General features: G+C 45.0%; 2 protein-coding genes across 3 annotated transcripts in view; both read right to left on the reverse strand.

The window, feature by feature from the left end:
- RPL31 (ribosomal protein L31) overlaps nucleotides 1-1,891 on the reverse strand; it is a 6,220-nt gene extending 4,329 nt beyond the window's left edge. Inside the window, exons 1-2 of the mRNA XM_019524808.1 lie at nucleotides 1,789-1,891; nucleotides 1,359-1,478 (exon numbers count right to left, since the gene is read on the reverse strand). Of these exons, the coding sequence (XP_019380353.1) occupies nucleotides 1,359-1,465 (107 nt within the window). The 5' untranslated portion in view covers nucleotides 1,466-1,478; nucleotides 1,789-1,891. The remainder of the gene's footprint in view (nucleotides 1-1,358; nucleotides 1,479-1,788) is intronic.
- A 2,933-nt stretch (nucleotides 1,892-4,824) lies between these two features.
- The window catches only part of NPAS2 (neuronal PAS domain protein 2), a 92,931-nt gene continuing 75,037 nt past the window's right edge, over nucleotides 4,825-22,718 (reverse strand). For both annotated transcript variants that reach the window (XM_019525428.1, XM_019525427.1), the window contains 5 exons: nucleotides 16,326-16,520; nucleotides 14,801-14,988; nucleotides 12,512-12,604; nucleotides 8,962-9,148; nucleotides 4,825-6,208 (listed from right to left, as the gene is read on the reverse strand). In XM_019525428.1, coding sequence (XP_019380973.1) covers nucleotides 6,023-6,208; nucleotides 8,962-9,148; nucleotides 12,512-12,604; nucleotides 14,801-14,988; nucleotides 16,326-16,520 — 849 coding nt within the window. In that variant the 3' untranslated portion in view covers nucleotides 4,825-6,022. The remainder of the gene's footprint in view (nucleotides 6,209-8,961; nucleotides 9,149-12,511; nucleotides 12,605-14,800; nucleotides 14,989-16,325; nucleotides 16,521-22,718) is intronic.

A 22,718-nucleotide genomic window follows, 5' to 3' on the forward strand; every position in this document is an offset into this window, starting at 1 on the left:
GCTCCTACCCTGGGGGTTTTTAAGAGGAGGTTAGATGAACACCTTGCTGGGGTCGTTTGACCCCAGTACTCTTTCCTGCCATGGCAGGGGGTCAGACTAGATGATCTTCTCAGGTCCCTTCCGACCCTAGAAACCATCAAATGTACTTTTGAGCACGCAGCAAGAGGAGCACTGTAGGCAAGACAGTGGTGAAAGTACCAGGTCCCTCTGTGATAGTTAGGCCACAACTGAGGACTGCATGCAGCAACATATTTGAGAGAGAGAGAGAGAGAGAGAGAGAGAGAGAGAGAGAGAAAAGTACCAAGCAGCGAGCAATGAATGCAATAAAGGTGAAAGTAGGTAGTTTGGAAGAAAGGGTGATAAAGGGAGGGATGTGCTAGAATTTTGTTAAACATCTGAAAGGCTGTCAAAGGCAGGGAGGAAAAAGTGTTGGCCTGCCACTGAGCACAAGAGGCAGTGGGTTTCAACTATAGCAAAAGATTTAGATCAAATCTCGTGAATACCCTAATGGCAAAAATAGCAAGACAGTGGAACAAGCTGCCCAGGGTTGCCATGGAGTCTCCCTGAGAGGAATTTTCAAGCAGCAGCTTGAATAGGATAGGACAGGAACAGCAAGTCCTGCATCTGTAGAAGAGGCTGGATTGGGTGACCCTTGAGGTCCTTTCCAACCCTATGGCTCTCATGCTAGGAGGGAAGGCAATTCTATACCTCCTGCCACATCCTAAGCATGCATAGCCTCACAACCCAACTTTTAGAAGCAGAAAGAATAGTAAAAGGAGTAATTGCCTGACCGTGAGGCAAAGCCAGCATGTCCCTTTTGTACGAGTCCTAAATTATCCATGTTTTGAAAGGGAAAAAGGTCACTCTGTTGCTACCCTGCCCTTGCCTGTGAGTTGCCTCCAGACAGCTTTGAAAATAAACCCATACCTCCTCCTGCGTGACTGCAGCTACCTGTTGACAAAGAGCAGCCCAGGGAGGCAACAACACCAGTCCAAATCCTCTCCCTGCACTGCATTGCAAACTGCCTGGCCCAGGGCACTCTCAGGAGTCATCAAACAATTCGGTCTGGTCCTATCCCATCTGATGGCTATGGGGCACATACAGAGCTCCTACACCCAACAGGGCACCTTCACCCACAGGCACCCCTTGCATGTGCAGCCACTGAAGGTGCTGCTTCCCTCCTAGCACAATACACTCCTGCTTCCCTGGACATCCATGCTCCCCAGCCCTGCTGCGCTGTGCACTCTGCATACAGGCACAGCTCAATGTCCCCCCGCTGGGGGACGTCCTACCCCAATCCCTGCCTGCAACAGGAAACATTTAACGCTGGGCCCACCCAGTAAGGGCCTGGCACTCACATGCCGTGGATGCGTTTGTGCACGTTGATGGTGTACTCCCGTGTCACCACCTCGTTGATGGCCGAGCGCCCCTTCTTCTTCTCCCCGCCTTTCTTCGCTGGAGCCATCACGGCTGCGGCGCTACAAGACACACGCTGGCTTGTCACACCCCATGCCCCGCTACAACCCCACAGGCCTGCCCCCCAACCCCTTCCTCTCCTCCCAGCTGTCCCGTGCTCCCCAACCCAGCCCAGCCCAGCCCAGGTCCAGCCCCAGCCCCAGCCCCAGCTGGGGCGGGGAGCGGCCCCCCGAGCGCGCCGGGCGGAAATGTCCGTGCCCCCGACAGCGGGGTCCCTTGGGCGGACGAAGCCGGGCGGGCCCCCCCCCACGGGCGGGCGGCGGCGGGGTGGATGGGGCCGGATGGGGCGGCGGCCCCGAGTCAGCTCCTCACCGTGCAAGGGAACGGGGCGGAAAGGCCGGCGCGGGGGATTGTGGGAGGCACCACGGCGAGGGGGCGGGGGGAGAGAAGAGCTACTTCCGGGTGCAGGGAAGACAGGAAGGCGCACAGTGCGCCTGCCTGGGCTCCTCCGCCTCTCCTTCCGCGCCGCGCAGGCGTACTGCGCCCCTTCCTTCTCTTGCCCTCCCTCCCAGCCCTGCCCCCTCGGAGCGTTGTGCTGGACGGGGTGCCGCGAGCTGCGGGCCGGGGCGGCGCGCGCAGCCTGCCCTTCCGCTGCTAAGGGGTGGAGCCTGGGGTTGTGTGCCGAGCTGCAGGCTCGGGGTTCTGGCAGCTGCTTGACTTGGCATTTATTGGCTGTAGGCCGCTCTTAAACTTCCAGGGGGGACAAACAATTAAAGAGCAGGACTGGGAAGGGCAGAGCACTGCTAGGGTTACCATGTTTTCAGCTTTTCCAAAAGAAAAGAGGACCGCGGGCGTGGGGGAGTATGACGGGGGGTGCAGTGATATGCCCATGCTTTTGCCCATTCTGTTGCCCCTCACTCCCAAGCCACAGCCCCCGAGCCCTGCTGCTGTGCCTCACGCCTGACTGTCTACAGAGCCCAGCCGTGCCAGTGACCCTCACTCCCAAAGTGCCGTACCCTGCCCCCTGGGTCATGCTGGTTGCCTTTGCTGCCCCTGCTTCCCCCCAGCGCTGCCACTGCCCCTCCTGACCCATGGGCCCTAACTGCCCCTGGCCTGGTACAGGGCCTTGGAGCAAGTCTGGTCCTGGTGCAGGCTGAAGGGACGTGGGGGGTGGGGGGGGCTTGTGACACTTGGCCCTGGGTTGGGGCTGCTGCATCAAGCCGGGAAGCCTGGCCACAGCCCATCTCCCCCTGCTCCCCTGCAGCGTCTCCTGGTTGCTCTGCCCCTACAAGTATGGGCACCTGCCCCTGTGGTGCTGGCCCAGCCGCAGCCCTCAAAAGGCACCCATCCCTCTTCCCCCACCAGAGAGGGAGGCAACTCTGTCCCCCTGCTCTGCCACATCCCCAGCCCCATCCCCCCAACCCAGACCTACCTCCCTGCAGCTCCCAGGGTGAGTGTAGGTGCACTTCCCTGCCTGCAGCTCCCTGCCTACCATCATCTCTCCCCCTGTTCCCATCACCGGAGCAAAGCAAAAACCCGGACATTTGCTCAGTTTGAAAAACCTGCCCAGACATAGATAAGGAGGACTCAAAAAGAGGACATATCCGGGAGAACCCAGATGTATGGTAACCCTATTCGATACCCCAAAACTGGTCTGAGTCTTTCCTACCCATGCAGGCTTGGGTTCAATGAAACATCATACTCAAAAAAACTTGGTGCTTCTCAAATATCCCAGACAAGCCAGGCTACAGCATCACCTCATCACTGCTAAGTCAGACAAGGTTCTTTGGGTAAATGTGATATATTTAGTTGATTATTAGATCAACTAAATAGTTGGAAAGCTTTGCAAGCTTTCAGGCATGGGCACAAATGCCCTTCTTCAGGCAGAGGGAGAGTCTAGAGTAGTACAGAGGGACTGTAAACTTTCTTTCTGCCTGAAGAAGAGTGTTTATAGCCGAAAGCTTTTGCAAAAAAACCCCCATTTTTTCCAACTATTTAGTTGGTCTAAGATATCACATTTACCCAAAGAACCTTGTCTGCCTATGTTCTTAGACCAACTCTGCTACAACCAACACCTGCTAAGGCAGGGCACTGACCCAGGATATGGGAAACACCTCTGCCTGATTTAGCGGGGACTCTGAAACCAGGTCACCCACAAGCCCAGGCCACATGTAATGTCTTCCCTCCGCAGCCAGTTGTTCTGGAGGGTGCCAGCTCCAGCGGTGGTTTCACAGCTGCGACTGCCAAATGGAGGGAGGTGCCCATTTCTGCCACCAGCTCACAGCAGGCAAAAGCAGGGCAGTGGGAGAGTGACCCTTTTCCCTTTCAAAACATGGTTAATTTAGTACTGTCATACAAAAGGGATATGTTAGCTTTGCTTCATGGTCAGGTGATTGCTCCTTCCATTACTCTTCCTGCTTCCAGAAGTGCTTGGGTGCAATTGCTCCTTTTATTCTTCTTCTTGCTTCCAGGAATCAAGAACAGTAGGAGAGATGTCTCTATTATCATCCAGTAGTACAGCATGACTGCTGCAATGGTGACCTGGCATAGCATAAGCCCATGACAGAGAGTGCATTGTGGCAAAATTGTCTAGTTAGCACCTGGAGAAATGGGACAGCGTATGAGGAAGGGTGCTGTCAGGCCAGGCCTCTCTTGGTTTGTTATCTGGTACCATGCAAACCAGTACAGCCTGTGCCATGGTTGGGTTGTTGGCAACTAAACTGGAGCCTCCACCTTGGGCTAGCCTGGATGAGTCGGGTGTGTGGGGACCCAGCAGGACTAAAAGCAAAACCTGTCAAAGGGCAGATGAGCTCCCTGTAAGCCTACAGCCATCCATACCTGGAGAGGGGATGGGTACCACCAGGTCACTTTGCCTGAAGAATCACTGATGATGCACAGCATCTAAGGTGCCCCAACAGTCGCAGAGGCCTCGGACTGATTTGATTTGATGAGAAAAGGTAGATGTTGACTCCCATCTACTCTCCAGTCTTGTGTTCATTACCTGCTCTACAGTAACCACCTAATGAACCCACAGTCCCTTGAGACCTTTAAGTGAAATACTGTTTCCTGATTTGGAACCAGTTCCTCTGAGTACCACGTACTGTTGTTATCCTTTGTAGCTTCCCTAAGCAGTATTATTCTGGTTGTCTACGGTGAAACAAAGATATGACAGAATGGGGTTTTTTCTTGTTAATTCAACATCAAGCACCTTGCAAGGCTACAGCAAGTATTTCAAGCCTAAACTGAATCACAGAGTTGAACAGCTATAGGAAAACATACGTAGCTTCTGCACTAACGCCTTTCAGCTATTTTATATTGCTCTTGAGCTAAATGCAAATGTGTATTACTAAATGAAAAAACAAAATGGATATGGAGATGTATACAGCATAAGCGCCTTCCACAAAAATGTTACTGATTCATTAATTTATTCAAAATATCCACTCACAAAAGAAGCACAAAGCAAAACCTTTATACTTGTGAAATGAGTTGATATTTCATATACAAAATAATTTCCACATAATTCCATATAATTTTATTTTATATAGAAATAGGTCATTATTACAACAGCTGTACAATACACTACTTTTATTTAATAATTACATAAAATCTTTCTTAGAAACATATCAACATAAAACATACAAAAAAGCGAAAAGTGCATTTTTTTCAAAGGAAAATTCAATCCTAATTGTTATCATGAAAGAGATATGTAACAGTTTGCAGCATCCCCAGTCAATGGGCCAAAACACAGTGCATATTCCTCAGATCCTTGCTGTGAACGGGCTGTTTCATTTGCAGAGGGGCCCCACTTCATACGATCAAAAGCCTGACTAGAATTCGGGAACTGTGCTGTATGATTGTGCTTATATTTTAACATCTCCTTTGCAGTCACCATTCTCAAAGTTAATAGGAAACAGTCCAGTGTTTTTTATTTCTCATTATAAAGAGTAGGGAAGGTAAACTGCTTAATACTTTTAGGTTTCAGGGTGTAAGTCAAGGGGGATGGATTGCAGAGCATCTTCTAACAATGACCGGGCTATCCGCTCTGTTGGATGTGCTAGTTTGGCCACCAGAATAAGGAAACAAACTTCTCTTTACAGAAAGTGCCTAGGTTATGTTTTGTGTGCAGTTGTGCAAAATAATAATAATAATCATAATAAAAATAATCTCTTGTTCTCTCCTCAATAGACCTTTGACCCAGTGCTTTTCATATGTAAAAGAAGAACTGGTTTCAACTGAATGCCAAGTACCTCAGGTGTCTGTCCACAGTTTTTTGGAGCCAGCGGTGTGCTTTCACAATGCTCTTCCGTAAAGAATCTTCTCCTGATGCACACTGAAGAGTGAGGGAGTTTGCACAGGACAGCGTTCATTTTATTTTTCCTCAGTTCATATGAAAGCATGTAGCAGATTAATGAAAGAGTGCAAACAGAATCCTGCACCATTCCTATTGCACTGTCTGCTGCAGCTGGCACTCTGTGGTCGGCTTCCATCATGGAACTTGGAAATGCTTGTGCAAAAGCCAAATCCATCCATACAACATCATTTCTTCTCTTGTCCCATGCACCCATTGGTTAAAGCTAATCGTGCACTGATTGTGCTAGTGGGACTCCTATCGTAGTGGCTGTGGTAAATTTGATGAGTCTGACAAGCTATTGGTTCGTCTGGGGGCAAGCTGTTGCTGTGGTGGCTGCTGGGACTGAGTCTGATGGTATCCCATGCTATTCTGTTGTTGCGAGTAGGAGGGCAGGAGCAAAGAATCTGGCTGCTCATTGTGCAAAGAACTTGGTGTCTGCACCTACAGATAAAACACAGTTCACATCTATGATCTGACTTAATTACAAACTAAAACTCCCGTTTCCTAATTTGAAGGTTAGTTGAAAAAGTCCCTTGTTTGCAGGCTGTTATTTCTAAGGTTAAATAATTTTCAGGCTGTGTACTTGGTGTTTGGTTAGCTTGGCTAAGAGGGCCTCGTCCTGCATGATGTGAGTCAAGAGGAGTTTTGCAATTGACCTTAAGAGGAATGAAATCTGTCTGACAGCCCAGAAGTTGTTTTTCCATCAGTTCCAGTCTACAATATGGGTCTGATCACAGGCCATTGAAATCAGTGGGTCTTTCCAGTGATTTTATCAGGTTTTGGATCAGGCTATACAGGCTCAATTGAGCTGTCTTTAAAGGTAACAGAAAGACTCCCATGAACTTCAACATGTACTATATTAGCCCAGAGAATAGTTCTTTTCTGGGTTAAACATTTTTTTTGTGTCACCTGGCTTTTTCAGGCATTACACTCTTATTTTGTACTTTGCTTCTTCAGGAGGCAATACAGGGAAAAAATCGAAAACTGGGATTTAGTTATTTAAACAGATCTACCATGGGAACAGAATGCCTATTCAGGTTGAAGGCCTATTTCCACTGTGGAAAGAAATACAGTGGAGTACAGAAGCTATGAGTCCACATGGAAGAGGAAATCCACTAGTAGGCACAGTATATTGACCTAAGATTTAGAAACTGGCATTTGACTTGAGTATCTGATTAATCCATGTCTGGTTCAATCCAACGGCATTGTACAAGCATACTGACGGAAGTATTTCTTTGTTCTTTTGGCAATTTATTTAATAATAACTATAATACTTTGTTAATCCTTAGCATCTTTTAAACAAGGATCTGAGAGCATTTACAAATGTTAGCTAGTTACTACTTACAACAGCTAGTACTCCTTCCATTTTGCAGGCAAGTAGATCAGGCACTGAAAAATGTCTTAGATTACTCAGGAAGACTATGGCAGAGTTGGAAACAGAACCTGGGAATCTTGATGCCTCACCTCCTACCCATCACTATAAAATGCTCTGGTTCTGACTGTAGGAATTATGAAACATACTATAATTATGCAATAGATGATGGGATGTTTTATCACATCAGGTACAAGCATGGCAGTCTTTCAGGAAGCCAAAGTTTAACCAGAGAGACAGACAGATAGTGAAAATGCTAGTGTACGTAGAATGAAGTCTGAGAAATAAGTCCTCTGTTATGAAAACCAATAAGTATGCTAGTACAGAAGAAAAGGAAGGTGAAAAAGCAAAACAACAGCAACAATAGCAAGGAAACTGGTAAGTCAAATGTTGACTCTGGGGCATCAAGAAGGACACCACCAAGAATAAAGAAAGTAAGAAGAAGGTTATGTGTACTGGGAACAACAAGATTGGTATGTGTGGAAGTTCTGGGCTAGGTCTGATTAGTTTCTGGCACTCAGAAGATGATAATGTAATGAGAAATCTAGAGGGATAAAATGGAGCAAGAAACACAGGGTCTTTGTAAGTATTTCATCAGCTTGGTTATCCCCATAAACTCCATTTTTTTGGCCTGTATTACCTCCTGAAGAAGCAAAATGCAAATGCTTGTAACTAGAAATACTGTGTGAATGTGATCATTAATAAATATTGTAACTTTTTTACCTAATGTGTAGTAGGTATTGAAATAACTGCACAACTGCTATTGGGTTTTGGATTTAATACAGGAATTTTAGCTGAAGTACTGATGTGGTTATTCACATTCTAACACTGGCTGCCATTGAAATCCTTTGCCTGACATGCATCTAAAAATACTACATGAAGTGAGTTGATGTTTATAAACAGTCATTTCTGTACTCTTCCACTCCACTCAGTGGACATTGCCGATCTGAGTTAAGCGTAGAATTTGGCTTACAAGCTTTATTTTGGCTCTTTTTTCCCCCATGCACTTTACCATTATACATAAAATTCTGACACCTCTTAAGACGTCTGTGGGAATTGGACCTGAGAGTAACAGCTGTATTTATTTAAAGCCTTTTCAAAATCTTAAAACTGTATGGGGATAACCAAACTGATGAAACTAAAAACTAAACTCTGCCTTTTCAAGCTTAGTACCTTTGTACTTAACATTACGGTGAGAACATGCATATATAAAAACAATACATTCCTATGTGGCATATCTACTTCTTGCAAGTATATATTTTCTAACTGTACTGGCACAAGTGTATTGGCTTATTCCTGTTAGTAGAGTAGCACTTAGGTGGCTAAATTCTGTTTTGAGCAGAGTCTCAACAACTACACTGCCATCCAAATTTCAACTTCAGAAACTTTGTTGCAGGACACGATAGCATACAAGAGTGAAAAAAAGAAAACCTGAATGTTCATTTCTGATTTTACGTGGAAGGTACTGGCAGTCAGAAAAACAATCTTTTGACATGTAAGCTAAGAAATATTTATAGAATCAATGGGACACTAATATGTAAACCCCCCTGAGTGCAGTTTTCTGACACTAAATGCCCTTTCAATACACTTTGGGTTAACACTAGAATAATTTTTAACATACTCTGATAGTGCTAGCTGCTACACTGATGCATTTGAAAAGCTCCCATAATATTCTAAGTGCTGAATCCATTTCCCTAATACTTGTGTGTAAGACAATGGGCTGGTCCCATTTGACCTTCTCAAAATGCTGTGTTCCTTACTACTTTTCACACTACTGTTGCATTCATATACTTTGCGTCTTATCTCTTCTATTTCACCCTACCTGAAGGTAGCGTTGCTGCTGATGCTGTTGATGCTGGAGTTGCATAGGTTGCAGAGAGGATGGCTGAGAAGGCTGTGTTGCAGAGAACCCTTGGTGTAATATCGCTTGTCCCATCAATACTATTGGCGAGCCACTGCTGGAAGTCTGTACTTCCAGATTTTGAAACATTTGTTGGTTTTGAGAGTATCTAAATAAAAGAAGTGAAGAATAAACAGCTTTCAGTTAAGTTTCCAAGAAAGATGTTCTGGCAGGATACAGGATCATCCTTACTTTCAATAAAGCCTCTTGGGACCTTTAATGACTAGGCCCTCAGTTTCACTTAAAAGACAATGTGTCTGTTCCCCACCACACCTTGCGGGTGCACTGGCTAATGACTGAAACAGAGGTTAGAATGCCATATAATGAAGTATCTACTTAAATCCTTGCAGTTCCTTGGTTTTACATAAGCATCTCCAATTCTGCTGGGGTCATCTTAAAGCACCAGTTCTCAACCTCTGGTCCACAGGTCAGATCCAGCCCATGGAGACATATCACCCAGCCCACGAGGCTCCCCATGATCTGGAAATTTGGCAGCTGGGTAGTGGTAGCAGTGTTAACTGCTGCTTCCCTATTGTCAAATTTCTGGACCTGAGTGGAGCCTTGTGGGCCAGATAACGTGGTCCTGTGTTGGTCTTGCACCAGCACCAGCACATTGCTAGGCTGGCACTCAGGGTCACTCTATGGCCTGATTGGGCATGCAGGGTTGTGCCAGCACACAGCTGGATCCACATCAGTACACAGAGTCAGACCAGCCATGGGGTCAGGCCTACAAGAAGGTACATCTGGCACACAGGGCCAGGCAGTATACTGGACTGACCAGTATAACCCCATGTGGCAACCTCACATGGGATCTGGCCTGTGCACTAACCCCATGCCACTTATCCAGCCCATGGGGGCAGGAAGTTTGAGCACCACTCCCTTAAAGCAAGATAACTGGAATGGTCCAGAGGAGAAGGAAAGGGTTAGAAACAAGACTGTGACTCAAGCATCACACCTCTGTTCCCAGTCTGCTCCTGGGAGGTACTTCTGAGCCCTTCTCTTTCTTCAGGCTTGTTGTAAAAGGACAAGAGAGCTGTTACTAACCAAGCCTAACTTTGCTTATCTTCTAAAAGCTAATGAGATTACTGAGGTCAATAGACGGTGCAGACAGAAGTGCAGCTGCCCGCTGTAACTGAGAATGATTTGTAGGCAACATTCTGAGTTGCAATGATCCCCTGGAAAAAACAGAAGTTCACTGTTGGTTCCAGAAGGGAGAGGAATCTAGCTGCTGACTACCTGCCTGCAGCTGGTTTCCCCTACCAATGGTCCCTGCTCCCTCCCAGCATGTCTCTGTTTAAGAATGGGAGGGGGGAAAGGAAGAAGACGGAGCTGGTTCTAGGGGTTCCCCAGCCAGTGCTGGAGGGTGGGGCAGGTTAATTAATGCCCCCCCCAACCTGGCAATTGGATCATGTATGCTAGATTCAATAGTAATAACACTTTTTCTTTTTTGGGCCAACTCACCCACCCCATCCTCCAGCAAGGTCTGAAAAAACCTCAGACTGAACTCCCTCCGCTTTCTTTCCCCACTCCCATTCTGAAAACAGCTCAAGGTTGGCAGGCAGCACAGACAGAAGTTACAGAAGATGCTCTGTTTTGAAACGTCTTCATCTGACCCTTTATCATAGAATCATCGAATCATAGAAGTAGGATCAGAAGGGACCTTATAGATCTTCAAGTCTGACCCCCTGCCAGGGCAGGAGAAAAAAAACTGGGCTCAAATGATCCCAGCCAGGTAGGCATCAAGCCTTCTCTTAAAGACCCCCAAGGTAGGAGCCAGCACCACTTCCCTTGGAAGTTGGCTCCAGATCCTAGCTGCCCTAACTGTGAAGTAGTTCTTATGGATGTCTAATCTAAACCTACTCTCCAACAACTTGTGGCCGTTATTCCTTGTTATGCCAGGGGGCGCTAGGGGAAACAGTGTCTCCCCTAAACCCTTCTGGTCCCCCCAAGTGAATTTATAGACTGTCACCAGGTTCCCCCTCAGCGTTCGCTTGTGAAGGCTGAACAGGTTCAGGTCCCCCAGTCTCTCATTGTAGGGTCTGCCCTGTTGTCCCTGGATCATGTGGGTGGCTCTCCTCTGGATTCTCTCAATGCTGTCCACATCCCTCCTGAAGTGGGGCGCACAGAACTGGACACAGTACTCCAGCTGTGGCTTGACCAGTGTCACGTAGAGGGGGAGGATCACCTCCTTGTCCCTGCTAGAGATGCACCTGTGGATGCATGACAAGGTCCGGCTAGCCCTGCCAACCGTGACCTCGCATTGTTGACCCATGTTCATCTTGGAGTCAGTAATGACTCCAAGATCCCTTTCTGCCTCAGGAAGGGAGTTTCCTATCTTATAAGTGTGCTGCTGGTTACTACTGCCCAAGTTATGCAATGAGGGTTCAGATTTTCACCTGATTGTTCATTTTTGAAGCTGTCTGCAGTCGTATGTTTGTGATTGGTCACAGAGATAGGCAGCTTTCTGTGTCCAGATCAGGTAAAAATTGTCACTTCTGTCTGCACCCAGAGTTACACTGGTGTCATACTAAAGCAGTGGTTCTCAACCTCATTAGACTCGAGGCACCTCTTGGAAAATGCCAGCTCTCAGCTTTCACTCACTGACTACAAAAAATAATAAAGCAATTATTCTGCTGCAGAGAACTTAGCAAGACCACAACTGTGCAGAATGGTTTTGATGCTATAGATTCCTATTTGAAATCTCTGGGTTTATCTTGTGAATCGTGTAAGTGTTTGCATACTCGACGGTGCTAATGTTGTGCAGAAGCCCGCAGCACATTGAAAAGGATTTCATAGAACTCAGGGTGCCATGGCACTCTAAACTGAGAATCACTGCACTAGCATGAGAGATCAAGCCCTCAATTTCCAGTAGGTCAGCACTGAAACAGAGGTCAAATGCTTAATACGTTTTCTTTTTCACTAAGCTTTGGTGGATCAGAAACATCATTGATGTAAGTAGTGTGAGAGAGAAATAAAAAGGGTCTTTTTTCATCATTTGTCTAAACCCCACTGGCACATTCTATTTCTCATAGTAGCAATTTTATATAGTGAACTGGCCAAGTACAGCAAGGTTGGCATTGAGAGTCAGCATCAGCACACTAACAGCATTTTTACATGTGTGCGCGCTGCAGCGCTGGGTGGTTTGAAAAGTGCCTGGTGCTGCAATGCTTGTAGTTGTGTAAGTGGTGAAATGCATGCCAGCACTGAGAAAATGGTGGCGGCGTGCTTTTGAACTAAAACACCTCAAAGGTACTTCAGTTCAAAAGCTCACTGCTGCAATTTTCTGTGCACTGACATGCATTTCGCCGCTTATACAACTGCAAGCGGCAGATCTCCGGCACGTCACGGGACAAAAAGGTATGTGTATAAATGCCTGAGGACACTAGTGATGTTTACTAACACTAGTAGATTTCTATCTTCAAGGTCATCTCCCTTCAAAATCACTATGGTGCTTTATTTTTCAGTAACATACTTAGCCTGGGATCCAGCTGCACTGACATCTGAAGAATGTCTTGCATTACAGGAACCAGGCATCATTGGTTGAATAGGTTGACTGAGCAACAGTCTTGCACATGGAAAAGAGGAGAAATGATATTACTCTAACAAAACAATGAACAAATGGCATATTCTGAAGAAGGACGAATGGTTTTGAGGGTGGGGAACAAGCCACAAGTCAGAAGACCTGGAGTCACTTTCTGGCTTGGCATTCCCTGGGGCCACTGATTTTAGCCTACACTTTCATGCTGTACACAGGCTAAAAACTCAGGAGCTCCTACCCATGTTCCATACATGTGCTCCTGATCCCACCCAGGCTGATCTCACCTGAGATTACTATGCCTTTGCCCAGAGGCAAACAAAGGTCCACTCCTAACTTCATACTGCACCAGTACTGACATCAAACCAAAGAGGCTAAGCAATTGTCTATTAACCACACAGGATTCAAGATGCCCCCCATGTTGCTTGCATTCATATGGAGACACATCACATGAATACAGTTACAGGGGTAACCTCATTCATACCAAAATTCAAGCCATTACCTCCTTGCTCTTGCTTATCAGTAGTATACTTTCTGCCAGCCTGGTAATGTTAGGCTCCTGCTCCGGGGAAGGCTTTGAATAGAGCTGTGTCTAGCACGGCTTCCACATATTCTAATTGTCTCCTGAGATCTGGGGAAATTTATCATGAACCCTACTGACTCTGACACTGATCTTCTGATACATGTCAGAGTGTTGTCCTTGATCAGTCATCCAAGTCGGGAAATCGAAGATATCTCAGCACCAGTGTAAAGCATACTGCTAGGAATCCCACATACAGGCCAGACAGGCAATCAGGCAATTGGATCATGTATGCTAGATTCAAAATTAATCATTTGCATGTCTGGGACTGTCAGAAGTAATTGCTTAGAAAATGAAATTCTTGTGCCTGGACTGTATCTTTAGGTACAGTCCAAGCAAGGGGTAGGGTAAAAGATGCTTTACCTAGAACTAGCCTAGCAGGCTGGGTGCCTCAAAGACACCCCTCAAAGGATGGCGCAATGCCATCCTTTCTTCTCTCTTGCCCAGGGAAAGGAACGTTTTCTACTGTTTCATAGATTCATGGATATTAGGGTTGGAAGGGACCTCAATAGATCATCGAGTCCGATCTCCTGCACAGGCAGGAAAGTGTGCTGGGTTCAGATGACCCTAGCCAGATGCCTGTCCAACCTCCTCTTGAAGACCCCCAGGGTAGGGGAGAGCACCACCTCCCTTGGGAGCCTATTCCAGATTTTGGCCACTCTAACTGTGAAGAAGTTCTTCCTAATGTCCAGTCTAAATCTGCTCTCTGCTAGCTTATGGCCATGATTCCTTGTAACTCCCAGGGGCGTCTTGGTGAGTAGAGCCTCACCAATTCCCTTCTGCGCCCCCATGATGAATTTATAGGCAGCCACAAGGTCGCCTCTCAACCTTCTCTTGCGGAGGTTGAAGAGGTCCAGGTGCCCTAGTCTTTCCTCGTAGGGCTTGGCCTGCAAGCCCTTACCCATACGAGTGGCCCTTCTCTGGACCCTCTCCAGGTTATCCACATCCCTCTTAAAGTGTGGCGCCCAAAACTGGGCACAGCACTCCAACTGCGGTCTGACCAGTGCCCGATAGAGGGGAAGTATCACCTCCTTGGTTCTGTTTGCCATGCATCTGCTGATGCATGATAAAGTGCAGTTAGCTGGACTACCAGTAGACTATGACTCTCTGTCTTAGAGGCAGACAAGCTTCTTTGGGTAAATCCAGTATCTTTTGTTAGACCAACTCAAATACTTGGAAACATTCTTCTTTGCAATTATTTGAGCTGGTCTAATAAAAGGTATCAGATTTACCCAAGGAACCCTGTCTGCCTATGTCCTTAGACCGACAACACTACAACCTACCCCTCCATGTCTCGGTGGTACACAGCCTGCTGGAGTTACTACTCCCAGGGTCTAGTAGATAATATCCTATCCCTTGCTCAGGGCTGTGCCTAAAAATACATTTTGAGAAGGAAGGGATTTGTATTACTACTCACCCTCACTCTACAGCATGAACACACACCCTAAGTCATGGGCTAGGCCAAATGGCCTATTGGTTTGTTTAATCTGCTTTTTTTATAAAGCTTTGGTTTATGTAAGTCATAATGAAAGTACCTCTCACTTCCCATTCCCTTAGTGCTCCAAATCCTGATCTGTGTTGCCCAGGTGCAAATGCACAGCTCTGGCTTCAAGACAAAATCATTCAGTTAGTTAAAAACCATTTACCTTAGTTGTCGGTCATGGCTGAAATCTGGACTGGCATGACATGGACTGCTATCCTGGGTTACAGCAGCAGGTGGAGCCATGTTCACAGCCTGTGAGAGCAATGCAGAGGTGCTGAATTGTGAAGCTAAGCCACTGGATGAATGACTGCTGCTTTGTCCCATCTGCACGCTTCGAATTGACTTCTGACCCTAGAAAAGATTTTTAATGAACTTTTAAAATGTAAATCGAAACACCAATGATAACTGTTTTTGGACATCTAGGGACAGACCATGGTCTGAATGCAATTGCATAGGAAAATGACAGGAAGCAAAGGGAAAATGGGTGAGAAAACATAGGTGGTAATCTATGACCAGTTTTTAGAGAAAAAACTTTAAAATATAGTTTTGTCTTGTAAGAAAAGTATCACCTTAATGATTCAATCTTGGGTGTGTCTGTACATGTGGGAGGCAGTTGCTAGACACATTGTAATATTTTGTAATCCATTATACCTTTCTTGTACAGTGTTGCACCCTTTTATTTTACTTGCCTGCAGAATACTTGACTCTGAACTCAATGTATATGAAAACAAAGCAGGCCCTTTAATTCTGTGGAGCAGTTTTTGAGATAAAGATGACTCTAAGGAGCCAGAAAGGCAGTTAGAAGATATATAACAGTTATATAGCAGTTATAACCCTTGTCATAAAAAATCATAAATTGTGATAAACCTTATTAAGTGTAAGTTTTTTACAAAACTATTTACAATACACAGTAACATTTTACTTGAAAAGGGTGACTCGTCTGAAGATAAGGCTGTAAGTATGTTGTTCATTGAACTGCAAGATCAGGCTAGCAAGAATTAGGGATGAATTTTGTAAAGGGAAGTGTGCTGAGTTGTGTTGAAATAGGAAAAATGGAAATACTCCAAAAAATCTGCAAAAAGGAGAACAAATCTGTGCTGAGCATAGTCACAGCTTCACTGCCTTCAACTGTTAATACTCAGAGCTGAACTTTACTTCTCTGTGCTGGAGTCAGTTACATTTGTGAACTGGAGATCTCAGTTCAGTTTCTTTTGTGCAAGTCCCACATACTATTGATACACCAACACTACTGGAAATATATCAGCTGTGTTGGCAACCTGTGGCCAGAACTGAATGGGCACACAGAGCAAATATTCTCAAGGACAGTGCTGAGGCACATTTTTGAGAGGGTGTTGGGAAAGATGGACTGCTGTCCAGGCTCCCAGTCTGACATCTTTCATGAACAATTAAAGGAAAACAAGTAATTTACAGTTCCTAACACATGCTCTATTCTGTTCTAAAAATGAAACATCTGGCTGCATAATGTTCTGGTTTAGATCTTAAAAAAAAGAAAGAAAGACAGTTCTTAATGTTGAAAACCTGTGGGAAGAAGCCTTTGTTCAAGAAGAAAGAAAGATGAAAAGGGACCCACATTTTATTTATAGCAGTGACGTGGTTTTTTATGTGATCATTCAGTAGTGATTTAGTACATTCGTGCTACATGCATTTCATTCAAATAAAATGTTTACCTGGCTTGATATCACACTCCCCTCTCTTAGGATTTGCTGGCTTGCTGTTTGAGAAGACGTCATTTGCCCTTGGAGTTGAGGACTGGGGAGAAGCTGCTGCTGAGAGATGACCCCTGACCTTGGCTGTAACTGCTGAGGATCTGGCTGCTGTGCATTGCTAAAGCTCAGGGTTACTGTTGGCTGCTGTAAGAACATCTGGAGAAAAAAGAAAAAGTGTTATTTTTTCCCCAAAACTTCATATACATTCTTAAGACATCACATTCTATAGCAGAGATCCATTTCTGAATTAATTACTATTCTGCACAGGTTAACTGGGAACTATATGTCCTTTGTAAGATAAATTTTTTTGTGCAGGCTTTATGTTCTATTTTTCAAGTGTATTCATGGTTTCTGAAATGTGTCCTGAAAGTTGATGTTCTGTCTCTACACAGACAGCAACAGTTCAAAGTGCACTAAGGAGCAAATGCTAGGGATGGGAGAGTAACTTCATACATCTCCTTTTGCTCCTTGGCTAAGGCTGCATTAAAATTTGTTCCTGATGATTCAGCACCCTATATGATTCTCTCCCTGAATCTTTTTAACTGTGTCACAGCCAGGAACCAACTCCCAGCATTGCATTGTACTTATCACTCTACTGTGATTTAACTTCCAGGCAGATAACCATCACCTGTTCTTCCTGGCTATGACATGAGAAGCACTTAACACCATGCAGGAAATCTAACAGGCCCTCTACTTAATGCTTCTATGAATGATTTAAGGTCAATTATTGTATTACAGTTTCTTCCATTTCTGGGAGGTCTTTCTCTGTAAGCTATGTCACTCTGTTATAGTGATACAAAGAAAACACTTAATATTCTTGAACAATACATTATTAATGCTACCAGTCTTTTTAGTGTTTAAAATCCAATTCATAGAGCAAGATGCCACACTACAGGCTATGCAGTTGTACTCACCAGGTAGCTGAAGGCAGTCTTCATAGAATCATAGAAAATGAGGGTTGGAAGGGACCTTGGAAGGTCATCTAGTCCAACCCCCTGCTCAAAAGGAGGACCATCCTCATCTATATCATCCCAGCCAAGCCTTAGTTTACCCAGATCTTAAAAACCTCCAAAGATGGAGAGTCCACAACCTCTCTGAGTAACCTGTTCCCTGTCTTGGGTTAGATTTGGATTTTACACCAGTTTTATGCTTGTGTAACACCATTTGCTTACACAGAGGGTGCCATGATTAAAGTGAGGTTAAGATCACAAATAGTGTTTAACCTTATGGGGCCCACCATCTCTGCAGTATGCTTAGTAATATGCAATGCTTGTAAGGCTTACTGTTATATTAACAAATCCCCGATCAAGTCTTCTATAATTTTTTTTGGACAGACTTCTGCAACCCACTGGACATGATAAACTGTCTCTCCTCTGTGTAATAAAGTTTTTGCCCACCATATCTGCACATATTTAGCTATTTTTTAAATACTAAAACATGTTTAAAAGTTTAGAACTATTTGGATCTTTCTCTTTTGGGGATAAAAAAGTTCTACTCCCTGGCTGCCTATGCATACCAAGCTGCAGCCCAGAGGTAGAGTCAAATTATAAACCCATGTATTAAAAAACAAGAAGCACTGACTAGAAATGCTGATGGCTCTGAAAGGAATAATGCTAGTGGTATTTTCCACCCCCGTAGGATTACACTATCTTAACAAAGTGTGTAATAAATGGAAGGACCAAGTAATGAAGCTATGCGTGGTAATGGCAGGTCTGAGTCTAGCTCAGTGTTTTCTTTTTCATAACACTTCATTGAATTTGTAGCCATTAGTCATCAGAAAGACAGATGGTCTTGCAAATTCTGCCAGGCAAAAAGGTCTTATTATTAATAAATCAAAGATGGTCATTACGAAAATTAATTTACCTAATGATTTTATCTATTTGGAAGGTGAAGCCTTAAAAATGGCTAATACATTTACTTATCTCTGTAGGCATTAGTCATGACGGTGGTGACTGCATGTGATATAGGGTTCAAACTCTTTAAAAGCAAGTATTTAAAAAAAAAACCCTCTATAAGGTAGGGAAGTCTAGTCTGATTAGCAGGAACTCCAAACTTAAGATATTTAGAAGCAGCATCATAAGCATCCTCCCTATATGGAGCAGAACGCTGGAACAATAGTAAGCACAGCCAATGCAAACTGAACAGCTTTCAAAAGACATCAATACACAATTCATTTTCAGTAAAATGGACTAAAAGAATAAATAATGAAGAGGTCTGACAGTTGGCAGAACCGTCTCCAACAAAAAAGGGGCAGAGAAGAGAGGGACATATTTGGGCTGTCTTAAGAATGCCTGGTGGTGGGCTATCTACAAAAGTATTTCTTTGACAACCTCAGGGCAAAACACTGTGGGCACATCTGCACTGTCTTGGACAGTGCTCAGTAGGGCAACTATAGAAACATGCCCCACCCTCACGCTTTTTAAGCACACCTAGGCCTAAGGACCCCTCCAGAAGTGCAGGTAAAGATGCAATGGGATCTCATGCATGATCCGCACAATTGTGCTTCCTGTCATGTCACATATGCATGGCAGGAGGAGTGACTGTTGGATTGTGCATCAGATCCCACTGCCCTTATTGCTGATGGGATCCCAGGCTCCCCCTCCACCAGCAGGTAACAAGCTCTCACAGCTGATGGGGCTCCCAGCTGTGGGTGCACCCTTGGGAGCCAGGTTCAGCTGACCCAGGTTTCTCAGCCTCAGGGGTGCATGGTGCTCCCCTCCAGCTGGGAGCTCTGATCAGCTGATGGGGCTGTCAGCCACAGGAGCACACTAGACTACATGTTCAATTAGTGGTGTGATAGAAACCATTTTTTGTGGAATAACTTTGTAGCTTATTCCTTGATGTATCACACCATTAATTGATTGAATGTGTAACTGGGTCCCAACTTGAGATGTGATTAACTGGTTAATGACATCTTCAGTGTAATGTGTGGCAGGGGCCTAAGAGTCCTTGGCAAATAGCATCTCCATTGCACTTTTTTTGCACAAAGCGTGTGGAGAGCAGGAGAGGGTATAGCTTGTTTTCATGATGGCACTTCTGAGCACTGCCCAGCACAGTGCAGACATACCCTGATAGTCTGCCCTAGAGGCGTACACTGTGGTATAGTATAACACTGGCTGAAGCAGCATTACTATTGTATTTATTTGATTCCAAGACATTTTCTCCTGATTCATCCTGGGGAAGATGAAGCCTCATCTTAGCTTGCAGTACCTGCAGGGAGTGCTGGCTCAGGGCTGATTCCCTTGTTGCTCTCAAGTTTCCTGCTGAGCCAGGGAGCCCTGGAGATGGAGCAGCCCGAGATCTAATGCTAATTCCCCTACCACTCTCTAGCTGCATGCTGGGTCTCGCTGCTCTCTGACTTGGGCTGATTCTCCTACGGCTCCCTGACTCAGCAGGGAGCTAGAAAGCAGCTAGGGAATCAGCGTGGAGCCAGAGAGCAGCAGGACCCAGCATGCAGCTAGAGTGATAAAAGAATCAGTTCTGGGTCTTGCTGCTCTTTGGCTCCGGGCTGATTTACCTCACTGTTCCCTGGCTCTACAATGATTCCCCTGCTGCTCTCTGACTGTGCGCTGGATCCTGCACTGCTCCCTGATGGGCCAGGGACCCAGCACAGAACGACCTGAGAGTGCAGTGTGCGGCAGAAGGGGGGGGGGGGCGAGCAAAGGTTGTGGGGCAAGCAGGCAGGAGCAGGCAGGAGGGAGGAGTATGTGTGTGCAGGGGAGACAAGGTGTGGGTTGAGGGGTAAGCATGGGGTTGATAAGGGCAGCAAATGGCATGGTGACAAGATGCAGGGAGAGAAGAGTCCAGGGCCAGGCTGCCTGCCCCCTGCCACTTGCCTCCCCACTGCTTGCCCTCCTGTTGCTGCTTTCCCTGCAGCAGTAGGGGAAGGATGAATTTAAGACAACCCTCCAATAATTAGATTCTTTATATGGAAAAGTATGAGAAATTCATAATTTTCCATGTATAGAATCTAATTCTGGGGGTAGGAGTCATCTTAAACTCAAAGTCATCTTGGATTTGGGTACATACGGTGTATCTAAACACAAAAGAGCTAGAAAAATGAGCATCAGACCAGTACAACTAGCACTATCTGACTTGTGCACTTGAGGGTACCAGAAGAATAATGGCTTATAAATACAAAAGGAGCATTGGATGAATGAACTCAGTGGACAGTTCTACAAGAACAGAACCTCTAGTCTGTACAACACTTAGTAGTCCTGTTTTCAGAAAACATTTTATTTGATAGCCGAGTCTGATTTCCTCTTCAGTACTGTAATACCACAGCTGTAAACAGCTACTAACGCCTCACAAAGAAAGAAACCCCTCGTTCCTAGTCTCAGCTAATCCAAGCAAATAAATTAACAACCCTGTATCTGTACTCCATATAATGACATGTCTCATGACTGTTCTTGTGGAATGTGAGGTCAGCAAAATATCTTGCAAATTTTTCTTAATTGGCAGCTCATTTGCATTCTCAGGGTAGTAGACAAAGAATGAGTGGACATGAAGATACATCTGCCCTCTGACATAGTCTCTCCAGCTCATGGTTGTATCACATTTGCAAGGCAATGTAAGAAAGCTTCTACTGCTGCTGTTCAACTCTATCTTTTTTTTGGATAAAGAGGATTTTAACCTCCAGGCCTACCAAGCCATCAACTTCAATCAATACTATTTCTTTTTGTAAAATGTGTAAAGATGAAAGGCCCAGCACTAAGACTCTAAGATTAATTTACCTCCAATGGAGACTTGCTTGTAAATTATTGGTTAGTATGGATGTTCTCATTTGTAATTCTTGCATGCTGGTCAGATTCAGTCTTTCTGTCTTCCCTCCAATATGCTAGTCATTAGCTTGACTATTTTTAAATCTGGAACAGACACTGCATCCTTTCAGACATCTGAGATTATACTTACTGCTCCTCTTCTTAATACTTTCATTTGTCAGTAAAAGCAGTAGCAGAGATTTAATGGTTTTTTGAACACTTTTATTCAAGAACCACAGCCCTCCTGCTAGTTTCATCTTTCAACACACAGGGCTCTTGGAAACAGTTACTTAATGTAGCATACTTTGCTCAATGTCACTCCAGTTGGGAGAGTATTTCTTGGCTGACTTCAGCACTCCAGTTCTAAAAATCCTCTGTGTGAAATGGAAATAGGGCTAGATTCTTCACAAAGCTATCTGTGCCATTCATCATGGACAGGAGTGAAAATGGAGAAGAAATGCCACTTAAACAGCTGAAGGGAGAAAGTGGAGACTGTAGTATATATTCCCTTTCTTCCTATCCACAGAAGTTTCTCCATGCTTACAACAGGCATACCTGTGTTCTCTACATAGCTGTTTTCCGGTAGAGAGCGAGAGAAACCTGTCTAATGGTAATTCTTCTCTGTGTATTAGCCACTTTTGTAGCTGTAATCAATAACAGACACAGATAATTGAATTCAGACAGCTAACCACCTGACCTATGAAATCTGCACTACAAAGCAGGTAGTTTATTATGTTCTCAAGTCAACAGTTCACTCCACAATTGGTTGTAGGAACAAAACCGTAGCTGCAAAAATAAATATCTTCTTTTTGAAATGGAGTTGTAAGGGTCTGACTGATGTTAGCATAACTCCTGTTACTACTATTTTGTTTCTTTGTGTAAGGACACAGTACTTTATTTTTCTGAGAAAATGGAAGAACATCAACACACAAAATTAACCTGAGGGAGGTCACAGTCGCAATTATTATTGTTTTTCTATTATCTCATGCCTGTGGCTAATAAGGGGGGGAGGGGGGAAGAGTAAGTGAGGTATGTCTCACAGTATTGCGTAGGGTGGCGCACTTCTGTTCTGCCACCATACCACAGAGCTATTGCCAACCCAAGCAAAAAGTTCAGAGCTGGCAAAATAGGCAATGCAATACCTTGCAAATAAAACCTTAATAGGAACATAAGAAATGCCATACTGGATTTGACAGCAGGTTCATTTAACCCAATGTTCTGTATCTCACAGTGACACGGAACTTATGTTAAGGGAGAGAATATGTGATGAGGGCCTATTCAGTCTCCTCTGTCCCCTGCCCCTCTTTCCTTACAGATTCCAGGATTTAGAGGCCTAGGACATCTTAATTAAGAGGTTGCACCCACATCTATGAAGTTTAATACTCTTATAACCTTTGGAATCCTTCCTGGGGCTCTGAAATGTGTGTCACTTAGCTCAGTCTAGCACAGGGGTGTCCAGCCTTTTTGAATGTGGGGCTGGATCATGAACTTTTTAATCACCCAGTGGGCCGGCGAGCCATATTCAAAGACCTCACAGGAAGTGGTATCACATCAGGAAGTGATGTCACATGACCTTGGACACCAATAAAGCTGA

The sequence above is a fragment of the Gavialis gangeticus genome, unplaced genomic scaffold (genome assembly GCF_001723915.1).
Source record: "Gavialis gangeticus isolate Ggan-Ray unplaced genomic scaffold, GavGan_comp1, whole genome shotgun sequence".
NCBI classification, from domain to species: Eukaryota; Metazoa; Chordata; order Crocodylia; family Gavialidae; genus Gavialis; species Gavialis gangeticus.